The following is a 12,242-nucleotide window of genomic DNA, read 5'->3' on the forward strand; positions in this document are numbered from 1 at the left end:
ATACTCCTCAAACTATTCAACAAAATAGAAACTGAAGGCACTCTACCCAATTCGTTCTATGAAGACACCTTTTTAAATTAGCTCTCTGAAATTTCTGTTGAATTTTGTCCTTTTTAATATTGTCCAAATTTGGGGGTTTGTTATTATTGTTTTGTTTGTTAAGACATCCACTTCTCGTGCGATTTACTTTAACCTTAGCTTTTGATGGCATTTTTTTCCTTTATGGATAATAAAACAGTACACGTGTGCATTCTCGTCTTGCAGATACAGATTCCGGGTGGCAGATGAAGAAAGTCCTACGAAAAAGCAGCACATGCGCGAGTCGGTTGTCCCACTGGAAGGTAACGGGAATGGAGCCAAACCACAGGCTTGAAGGCTCATGTCCTGCCGACTGGGAAGGCGAAGGTCAGGATCCATCACAAAATGAGAGTCAGGAGGAAAACCTCAAGCAGATGACACTCACATACGACAGATCGCCCCTTCCGAATCTGCTTACAGCTTTTAATCAGTGTCCAAGGCTGAGTACAGCAGAGAAAGCAAAGGAGCTTAAATCTGAGAAATCCTTTACTTTTGCACCAGAGCCCTCTCGACTTCAGTTCATTCACACAGGTGAGAAATTCGAGGAAGATAAGAAATGCGGAAAGACCCTTCCTCCTGGCACTAAACTTCCTCGCTACCGTGCAGTTCACGACGGCAAGAAGGCATTTCAGTGTGACGAGTGTGGCAAGGCTTTTAGCTTCCGTTCTAGCCTCACTGGTCACAAGAGAATTCACACTGGGGAAAAGCCTTTCAAATGTAAGGAGTGTGGGAAAGCCTTCAGATTTCATTCACTACTCAGTGTCCATGTTCGGACTCATACTGGCGAGAAGTCTTACGAATGTAAGGAATGTGGAAAGTACTTTAATTACAGCTCAGACCTGACTCGCCATCACCGGATTCACACTGGAGAAAAGCCCTATCAGTGTAGGGAATGTGGGAAGGCCTTCAGCTGTGGCTCAGACCTGACGCGTCACGAGAGGATCCACACTGGCGAGAAGCCCTATGAGTGTAGTGAGTGTGGGAAGGCCTTCATCCAACAGTCACATCTCATTAAACATCAGAGAATCCACACAGGTGAAAAACCTTACGTATGCAAGGAGTGTGGGAAAGCCTTCACGTGTGGGTCACAATTAAGTCAACATAGAAAGATTCATACTGGTGATAAATTGCATAAATGTAAAGAATGTAAAAACTCCTTTAGTTTTGCCTTAGATCATACCCAGCGGCAGTTAATTTACATTGGTGAGAAGTTCTTTGAGGATAAGGAAAACGGGAAGGCATTCTTTCCGGACGCAGAATTTCCCCAGTGTGAGACAGTTCACACCGGTAAGAAACTGTACGAGTGTAAAGAATGTGGCAAGGCCTTTAGTCTGCGCTCCATCGTTAGTAGTCTTAAAAAAATTCATAACAGGGAAAAACTCTTTAAATGTAAGGACTGTGAAAAGGCCTTCCGTTGCCCCTCAGACCTCTCTCGACATCAGAAGATTCACACTGGCGAAAAACCCTACAAGTGTAAGGAATGTGGGAAGGGCTTTATTTGCAGATCTGACCTTGGCCGGCATCAGAGAGTTCACACTGGTGTGAAGCCTTATGTGTGTAAGGAGTGTGGGAAAGCTTTCACTCGAGGAGCACACCTGACTCAACATCAGAAAATTCATAGTAAGAAATCACACGAATTCAATGAAGGAGAGAAGGCTTTCAGTTCTGGTTTAGAACACACTCCACATTCCCTGATTCATATGGGTGAGCAATTCTGGGAAGGTAAGGAATACGGAGAGACCGTCCTTCATGATCCAGAACGTTCTCAACTTCAGACTGCTAAGACAACATATGACTGTAAGGAGAAGGGTAAGGACTTTAGTTGGCGTTCACGCAATACGGATCTCAAGACAATTCATATTCGGGAGAAACGTTTTCAATGCAAGGAATGCCCAAAGGCCTTTAGATACAGCTCAGAACTAACCCGACATCAGAGACTCCATACTGGAGAAAAGCCGTATAAATGTCAGGAGTGCTGGAAAGCATTTGCTTCTGCGTCAGACCTTGCCCGGCACCAGAGGATCCACACTGGCGAGCGGCCCTATGAGTGTAGTGAGTGTGGAAAGGCCTTTATTCAACAGTCACATCTCATTAAACATCAGAGAGTTCACAGTGCCGAGCAGCCCAAGGACATGATGAATGCAGACAAGCCGTTACTTGGCAGTCAGATGGTATTAAACATGAGAGAGTTCACACTGGTCAACAATCTTATAAACTTAAGGAGTGTTGGAAAGATTCTGCTCATGGCTCAGCTCAATCAGTGTCAGAAGATTTATCCTGACGAAAAATTAAGTTAAGGTGGAGAACTCGGAAAAGCCGATTTCTGGGTCTCAAATCTTACCCAGCACTAGAATGTCCACATTGGTGGGAAATCTGTAACAGATCTTGGGAAGCCTTCGGCTGTAACTCAAGTCTCTGTCCATGTCAGTCCATGGGGTAGAAAATCCTACAGTGTAAACAATGTGGAGACTTTGTGGGTTCACATCTTGCTCAAAGAGAGAAAATCCATGAGAGGAAACTGGATATAAGATATGGATAGTAAATCCTCAAAAGGGACATAAAAGAATGTGGAAATGCCTTTCAGATTCACGGCTTTAGAGAGTGTAGCCTGGCAAGCAACCCTGGCTATCCCAGAAAGGTGGAAAACCTTTTATCTTGGACTCACCTCTCATATGACAGGAAGTTCATACTGGTGCAGAGCCCCAACAATGTCTGAAGTGATTTTAGTTACTCTGTCAGCTTGGGTCAACACCTGGACATTTATACGATTTCCTGAGGCAGGAAACCCAGAGCCTGTGTGTGCTGAACACACACTCTTGTTTCTCAGCTGCATCCCCAGCCCTTACATTTGAGGAAGCCCATGAAGATGAGTATGTTGAGATGTTTTTCTAAGAGCTTACACTTTTCACTACTATGTTATCTTGTGACACAAAAACAAGAAAAGCTAATTTCTAACTCATTGAGTTCATTTCTTAAAAAAAAAAAAAGCTTTTGGCAAAATAACATGTCTGTCAGTCTGTCATTCAAAGTCATGATGTGATTGCTGTTAATTTAGGAAAAACTCTACTTGTGGGTTATGTATGGTGAGGATGCCTCATAAGGAAAGTGGCATATGGCTCTATTGTAGAGTATTTGCAGTGACATTTAATGTGTAACATGTGAGACATGATTTTTATATGTGTATTACTTACTTTCTAGGGAAACTTGGAAGTGTTTGTTTTTTAACACAACACAAAAAGCCCAAACAAATTTTTAAAAATTCAGAATTGTATTTTAAAAAGTTCTGTGAGGGCTGGAGATGTGGTGCAGTTGGTAGAGTGCATGCCTGGCATGCATGAAGCCCTGGGTCTGCTCTCTAGCTGCATAACCAGGCACTGTGGCATACGCCTGTGATGCTGGTGCTCAGAAGCTGAGGGTCATGCTTGGACGATGTAGTGAATTCAAGGCCAACCAGGAATTCATGAGACTGACTCAAAGGAAAAGGAAAATCATGTCCAACCTACGTTACCATGAGATCTATAATATATATTTATATAACGTATATATCCTGTGGAAGAAAAGGAAATCCTGCAGAGAATCTGTAAGCTTATTTAGCATAATTCCTACATTTGAAAAGTTTCAGTTATAAAGGTAAATGAAAAGTCACGGAAGAGGTGAGCATTGAAAGAGATGATGGTGCTAGCTTCTTGTTTGAGCGTTTCTTGTGGATGGATGACAGTTCCAAATGATGCAGATGTATGTTTAGTTCAGTCCCGGGTGTCGTACAAGTGCAGTTCCTGGTACCTCTCTTAGTACTATGTCTTATGCAATTGTGAGTAAGTGTACATACAGGACATTTAAAGGTGTCTTGTGTGCATGGCATTCTGAAATTATTGTTATCTATGAACTTTACCACATGGAGAATTTTTCATATATCTTTATTGTAATAAAGCCATATTACTTCATGCTGAGATTTTTTACAGATTATTTTATGTGGATATTTGTGTGAACATGTCTCAAAATGGAGTGGGGGGGGTAGCAGTTGAGGTTGTCCTCTGATCTATGTGCTCACATATACACACACCATAAACACAATGAAGGTTTTTTAAAAACCCACTATACTAAGAGCTAAGAAACTTTAAGTTTAATTTAGAAAAGTGCTGCCAATCCCAAAATGGCACAGATTAATAGTGACTTGAAAGTATTTATTTCTCTGATAATTTCATGCCTGTATTCTGATCCTATTCACCCCCAATTCCCTCATCCTCTTCACAACAATGCCCCCTCCTGCCCTTAAGTATGCATGTGTGTGTGTGTGTATGTGTGTGTGTGTGTGTATGTGTGTCCCACTGAGTTTTGTTAGGATTCGTGAGCATTGGTGTGGTTGGTGTGGTGGTATTTACTGGAACACAGGCAACTTGAGTGGCTACACCACTGAACCATGGACAAGGATTTTTTACTGCAGAATGAAATGGGGTCTTTAATTTTAGTCTCATTCCAACCTATAAAACCTTGTCTAGGTGCTGAACTACATTTCCCAGAGTTCATCTGCCAGCAGCTTGGTTTTATTGGTCCTGGTATATTTTCCCAACTTTAGTCTCCAGGAAAGACTGCAAGATGTTTTGAAACTTCAGAACCTGGCTAGAGTGAGTCTAAGACCAGGAATTCTTTAGACTCAGAGGGGTGGAGTCCAGCCGCCATCAAGGAGAGTGCTAGGTGCAGAAGGCGTGTGTGTGTGTGTGTGTGTGTGTGTGTGTGTGTGTGTGTATGTATGTATGTGTGTGTGTAAAAGCTGTATGTGATGACTGTATTTTTTAAAATTTTGTATGTTGCATGTATGAAGTGCAAACACATACATGGGAGTGAGGATAACTTTGGGTCAGTTCTCACTGTCCACCGTGCATATTCAACATAGAACTCATGTCATCAGGCTTGATGGCAGGTGCTTTTACTGATGAGCTATCTCTTCAACCCTATAGTAGATATTTTTTTTTAACCCATACAACTTTTTATTGTTAAGTCAAAGAGGTTATCAAAATTAAAGCAAAAATTACAGGGTAAGACTTAAGGAAACTACTAAGGAGCAGCAAAGGAAGTGAAAATGGAACTAGATGTTTTAAGTGTGGCATAGGTGTGCATTTGATACCAGGTTACTGTTGTTAAGTCGTTTGTAGGAATGAGGATACAGTGAAAGGCAGTGGGTTCTGGCCTTGGTGAATGCAAAAGAGTAAAGGAAGAATTATTGCCTGCAACACATGTAAGGAAAGCACTGGACTGTTTGCAAAACTGAAGAAGCACAGGGATTTTAGTCTGGAAGCCTGAGTATTCACACTGGAGAGAACTTTGCATGGATCATAGTTTTCAGCATGGTGAGTTTAAGATATACATTTGTGGGTCTGCCCAGTGTAAAGTTTTTAATTGAAGAAAAGATGAGGGGGGTATTTTTCTGACAATGTTCAACTTTCTTGTCATACAGCATATGTTCAAAAACATGAAGATGATAGGCAAGAATACTTCAGGTCATGCTGTGGTCAATATGATAAAGGGCCAAGGTTAGTCTAGATCTCATGAAAGAAAAAAGTCTCACTGGTTAGGTGGCTTGGATTGGTTGACCATAGTTTGTTTGTTTGTTTTCCTCAAAGAATCTTAAATAAATAGGTAGATAGATAGATAGATAGATAGATAGATAGATAGATAGATAGACAGACAGACAGACCAAAGGTAGCTTGATCAGGTGGAACAATGTATAAGCAGTAGAAGGCAATGCACATAGTATATTCCAAGGAACTACATGTAAACAGAAAAATGGAGCAGTACCTCATGGGAGGAGGGGTAAGAAAAGAAAGGATCAGTATTCTCTTGAGAATGAGACATTAGAATGGGCAGGTCCAGGAGAGGTAAGCAAATCTAGCTCATCTTTATGGTTATGCTAAAATTGCAAGAATGGAAAGCAAGACTTGGTCTATTTGCAGAGCATGAGCCTTGAGCTCAAGATTTTAAGCCATGAGGAAACAGCCTGTGGTGGTGTCATCTAAAGGTACATAGGAACATATGGCATGAAATTTAAAATGAGGTCTCACAGAGGTAGAAGGAGAAAAGTCTAGAAGCTAAGTGAGCACATGAGCCACTTGCCTTTCCAGACCCAGTGGCAGGAACAACATTAACCGCCTTTCAAGACTATGCTGGGCAAAGCCACGTGTGTGGCAGACTCAGCGGGTAAGGAGCTTTCCAGGAAATGGCTGAAGATAAAGAAATGGCCTTGTTTACGAATGGTGTGTCCAGGAATCCATCCTAGAGAAAATGTTTTAAGAACTGGAAAAAGATGAGAATTGTGTGGATGGAACCTACAGAGTCCAGCATCTGAAAAGGGAAATGAACAAGAAGTTTCAGACATCTCATGAACATCAATTCCTCTAGTTAGTTTCAACATACTCTCCCTGACTCCTTAGGTAAGCATTCAAGACCAGGATCTCCTATAGGGAAAAATCCCTAAAAAATAATTTTGGTTCAGTTTTTTTTAACTACTCTGTCCCTTTTACATCCACAGTAACTTTCATTTTCTAATGATCCTAATTGCTCTCTGGCCTCAACACTATCCCCCCCCACACACACACTTTCGTCTCAACTCCCCTTCCCATGCCCTAAATAAACTCTATTCTACACTGTACCCATCATCAGATGGATGATTCTGCCAAGGCACCCCTCCCACCTCACCATACCATGCTCTATCAAACATATCTTTTTTTAAAGATTTTTTAAATTTACTTTATGTATATGAGTATACTGTAGTTGTCTTCAGACACACCAGAGGAGGGTGTCAGATCCCATTACAGATGGTTGTGAGCCACCATGTGGTTGCTGGGAATTGAACTCAGGACCTCTGGAAGAGCAGTCAGTGCTCTTAACTACTGAGGCACCTCTCCAGCCCTATCAAACATATCTTTATTTACTCGATACATTCTAGGACAAATAATTAAACAACACAGATTGCCTAACTCAGATGTGCTTAGTAGATATTGGCTCTCAATCTTGTCAGAGATCTGCTAAATATAACATTAAATGTTTAAGCTTATTAGGATAGGAAGACTCCAAAGCCTAAGAGTGAACTCCCCAAGGTTCCCAAGAAGATATGAGCACAGCAACAAGACTGTGGATAGGCGGGTGCCAAACAGCCCATTTTATAGCAAGCCAGGCCTTCCTGGCTATTACCAGAAAACTGTTGGGCTGAGCCTATAGGGAATGCTAACATTCCTCCATTTTGGTTTAATTTTTAAAAACAAGTAACTAGAAAGAAGTAATGGCGGTGGTGGCACACGCCTTTAATCCCAGCACTTGGGAGGCAGAGGCAGGCGGATTTCTGAATTTGAGGCCAGCCTGGTCTACAGAGTGAGTTCCAGGACAGCCAGGGCTACACAGAGAAACCCTGTCTCGAAAAACCAAAAAGAAGAAGAAGGAGAAGGAGGAGGAGGAGGAGGAGGAGGAAGAGGAGGAGGAGGAGGAGGAGAAGTAGTAATGGTGAAGCAGGAATAGATAGGGTCATGGTGATCTTTAGCCACTTCTTGCTGACTTTGGGGCGATGTGTCTCTGGGAAACCTAAGAATATGGAGATGGGGATGTTGGTCCAGTCGTAGGAGAGTTGACTATTTCCTTGCTGTCCAGTATCTGTGGAACCATCTGTAGGGCAAAGTCCAGTAGAAACATCTTGTCCTTGAGAGTAGATTGGAGCATCTGTGGGGATGCTGAAACACACACACACATACACTCTGCATGTAGTTTTAGAAACACATTTCAGCCTTTTTCATGGGATGGTGGCAGGCAGAGCTCTGGCCCCTCCTGGCTCCCTTTTTGTTCCACCTGGCTTAGACCCGGGATTGGCCACCAACAGCCCTAACGGAAGACCCTGAATCCGCAGACAAAAGACAAACACTCTGCTTGTCACTTTACAGCTTGCCTTCCATGGCATAATTGCTGGACACAAATACCTCCTGTCTGGAAATGGGTGCCCTTACCAAACCACCATATCCATCTCTCCTTCCTCCCAAAACTCAGTCCGTATCACACATCTCTGGCAACCTGCCCGCAGTGGGGCGCATATCCTGGCTGCCCCAAGATCTTACAAGATTGCTGCGTGCTCCTCATTCCCAAGCATAGCAGAAAAAATCCTGTCCTTCCGTTGAGCCTGCCTTTTCCTCCTGGGACACCGAAGGCCCACCTGTATCTTCAGCCCAGCAATTGGCTCCTGGTCTTCTTTATTGACAAGTCAAGAGCCAATCAGGGAACTAGACCTTAGTAGTATCAACACTTCCCTTTACAACTTGTTTCAGGAAATATTAAAAAAAAAAAACAAAAAAAAAGGCGCGTTCCCACTCTTGTGCCTCTGCCCTGGTGGCCTGGCAGGCTATGCACTGGCGGGCAATGGCCAATCTGTTTTTAATCTCGTGGAGACTCTCTGGCGCAGGATCTCCGGAAATGTCTCCACCCAGCTCGCTAGTTTCCCACTAGCAGGTCGTTATCACGCCAAACGCGTGCTTCAAATCCCCCCAGGGCCTTTGTGTTGCACCTCAGGCAAACCCACACTTTGCAGCCGTTCCTTTCTCTCTTGAACCCAAAATCCTCTGGTGGCAAATCCTGACAGATCCACCATTGAAACCAGGAGACACTCTTGCAGCTACAGCTTGTCCTCATACTGCCCCTTCCTCCATCCAACCTGGAAGTCCTGCCTACTCACCCAGTGATTGGCTCCTTTATTCATTAGGGGATTGGTTCACAAAAAGCCACCTAAGCACGTGACTCTTGTCTGCTGCCCCTCCCAGGAGAGCGGACAGACTCTTATTGGCCAAAGCCCTTTGACAGAGGCCCAAGATGTGGAAAGTAGTTTCCTAAAGAACTTCCTGGCAGATGCTGCTCTTCTGTGTTCTCCTTCATTCCTTGTGATACACAGAAGTACACAGCATTGACTTTTCCAGTGTGACATTTTATGGATGCTTTGGAACTCCCAGTCAGTTCCATATCCACCCGCAACCCTCACTGTCAGTTTTCTTTACCTTTTCATTTAGATATTTGTGAATTCCTTTATTTCCTTTAAAAAAAAAAACTTTTCTTCCTTCCTACTTCCTGTTGAATTTTTCCCCAATTTACGTTTCTCCTCCATTGTGTATTTCCTATATTCATAGTTATTCTTTTAAAAAAATGTTACTTTTTTTTTTTTTTTTTTTTTTTTTTTTTTTGTCAACTGTGGGCAGGAAACAGTATGGGTGTGCTGCCCCGCCTCCCAAGTGGAAGTTAAGACAAGCTGATGGTCAGTCCTCTCTTTCCACCAACGAGAGTCCCAGGGATCAAATCCAGGTTGGCAGGCTTGCAGCAAGGAACTCCGTGAACTGAACCATCTCCTCAGCCCAGAACCATTCTTCTATCCAATAATTACATATATTTTAATCTCATGTTAGGTTAAGAAGAGCTCATAGAAATTATATGAAGTAATAAAGACAGTCTTGTTCTTTTCTGCTATTGGAGCACGGCCATTTATACATTATATGTTCTGCGTGAGGACATAATGGGCTGCCTAGGTGGACATCAGGGTAAGAGAGAGCTGGGATTACATGGAGAACTGCCACGCCACCCCCAACCCCCAAAAAAAGGTGAGGTGAGTCTGACCAGAGTGTGGAAGAGCAGCCAAAGCTGGGCCAGGGCTGGAGGAGGGTAGCAGGGAGGGAAAGACAGGCCTGGGTCACCCTTATCTTCTCTAAAGATGGACACTGTGGGGGCTGGAGAGGTGGCTCAGTGGGTAAGAGCACTGACTGCTCTTCCAGAGGTCCTGAGTTCAAATCCCAGCAACCACATGGTGACTCACAACCGTCTGTAATGGGATCCGCTGCCCTCTTCTAGTGTGTCTGAAGACAGCTACACTGTACTCATCCCATATATAAAACAAATAAATAAAATCTTAAAAAAAAAAAAAGATGGACACTGTGCCACATGACTTAGATAAACTGCACTGCTTCCAGTCTTCTCAATGAATGTGTTAATTTGCACTGATTTTTCTTTTTATGTAAAAAGAGGAGCTCCATCAGTAATTTATCAATCACCAAGACAGTTTGGCAAAGAGAACAGCTGTTAAACTCACAATTAAAAAGAATCATTGCATTTTGGGGGGTGGGTACATGCGTGCCATGCTGTTTGTGTGAAGGTCAGAGCACAACAGCCAAAAATCAGCAGCAAACACTTCCTACACATGAGAAATTGAATGAACTTAATGTGGAAATGTCCTTAAGTCGGCTTCACACCATATAGGACATCAGTTCGCTCACGCTGGTGAAAAATTCTGTGGAGACTAAGGACTATGGGAACTCCTCTCTTCCCGATAGGAACTCACTCAATATCAGACATTTCACATTGGTAAGGACATACATGAACATAGAGATGTGGTGATAAAGAATGTGGTGTGGACTTTACAAGTGTGGATGGTCTTAATAGAAGTCATGCTGGACAGAAAACCTTTAAATGTAAAAAAAGCAGGAAAGCCTTTTAGTTTTGACTCAGAACTTACTTATATCCGTGAAAACACGTGTGTCTAAAGAATGTGGCAAGGCCTGCAGTTGTAACCCTGACCTTATTGGATATCAGAGAATTCTCATGGTGAAAAGCCTTATGAATGTAAGGAATGTGGAAAGGCTTTCATTGGTGGCTTATAACTGAATGAACATCTGAGGATCCACACTGGTGAAAAGCCCTACAAATGCACTGAATGCAGAAAAGACTTTGTCCAGAGAGCACATCTCACGAACTATCCGAGGATTCACACTGGTAAGGAGTGAGGGAGAACTTTCACTTGTGCCTAAGGCCTGATACTGGAAAATGCATAATAGTGAGAAATCATGTGAATGGGAAGAATGTGGAGAAAACTGTAGTCATGGTACTAGTCTTATCCAACATCAGCACACTTACCCGGTTGAGCAGACTTAGAATACTGTGAGCCGTGGGAGAGCCCACATCTGGAACTCAGGCCTTGCTCAACATCAACAGATTCATGCTCATCAGAAACCTTCTGATTATGAAGCAATGTGGGAAAACTTGTAGGCATATATTTTTCAGCCTACTTTAATAAGCATTTACCCTCTTCTTCAGCCCACTACCCACCAGAAGTAGTAGAAAAGTTATGGCTGGGCAGTGGTGGAGCACACCTTGAATCCCAGCACTTGGGAGGCAGAGGCAGGCAGATTTCTGAGTTCGAGGCCAGCCTGGTCTACGAGTGAGTTCCAGGACAGCCAGGGCTACACAGAGAAATCCTGTCAAAAAAAAAAAAAAAAAAAGAAAGAAAGAAAGAAAAAAAGAAAGAAAGAAAGAAAGAAAGAAAGAAAGAGGGTGGGGGAAGGAAAGGAAAAGGAAAGGAAAATTACTAGGACACCGGGGAAGTAGACTTGTTTAGAAAAACCTCTTTGGTCTACTCTTCATTGTCAGGATATCAGTTCAGTCCAGTAGCAAACACCACATATGAGCCAGCTGCAGTCCAGTCCTCTAGGCAGACACCACCCACAAACCAGCAAGGGCAGTTTCCACTTCGTACTTCCATTTGGGCTTTTCACTTTGATTCAGAATTTGGCATCAGAAAATGCACATTAGAAGGAATCCCTATGCATGTGAAGGTTGTGGAAGTGGCAAGAAGATGCAGGAACTTATGAGAAGTTCCTTGGTGAGTTTCTCTCTATGGCATCACCACAAGCAGAGCTGAGCAATGTAATATAAGGTGAACCAATACATGCATGTCGTTAGTGAAGAATCGTGAGGCAGAGAAACGCTCAAGCTCCACCTGTCCGTGGGGTCGCATCATACTGCATCAAATGGCCTTTCACATGTCTGGTCTAGCAGAACATCTTTTCACCTGTTTGCCCCAGCAAAACAGCATTTAACCATAACTGACCTTCCAAAGAACCCAGAAGTTTCCACTTCAGACTTTCATTTGGGGTTGCTGAACATGAGAAAAGCCATTAAAGGAAACTCTCTAAGTGTAAAGAATGTGGGAAGACCTTCTTTCATGGCTCAGAGGTTGATCGACATCCGAAAGTCCTTACTGGTGAAGGAAAAGTCAGGGCAAGGATTGTAGAAAGACCTGTTGTCGTCATTCAGAATTTAGCCTCGGAAAATGCACAGTAGGAGGAGTCCCTATGAATGTGAAGATTGTGAGAAAA

At 43.0% G+C, this 12,242-nt stretch overlaps 1 protein-coding gene across 1 annotated transcript in view; it reads left to right on the plus strand.

Annotated features, from left to right (window-relative positions):
* The window catches only part of LOC116100329 (zinc finger protein 850-like), a 53,879-nt gene extending 49,851 nt beyond the window's left edge, over nucleotides 1–4,028 (plus strand). Inside the window, exon 10 of the mRNA XM_031384144.1 lies at nucleotides 265–4,028. Coding sequence (XP_031240004.1) covers nucleotides 265–2,375 — 2,111 coding nt within the window. The 3' untranslated portion in view covers nucleotides 2,376–4,028. The remainder of the gene's footprint in view (nucleotides 1–264) is intronic.
* The last annotated feature ends 8,214 nt before the right edge of the window (nucleotides 4,029–12,242 follow it).

This window comes from Mastomys coucha, unplaced genomic scaffold, assembly GCF_008632895.1.
Source record: "Mastomys coucha isolate ucsf_1 unplaced genomic scaffold, UCSF_Mcou_1 pScaffold21, whole genome shotgun sequence".
Taxonomy (NCBI): Eukaryota; Metazoa; Chordata; class Mammalia; order Rodentia; family Muridae; genus Mastomys; species Mastomys coucha.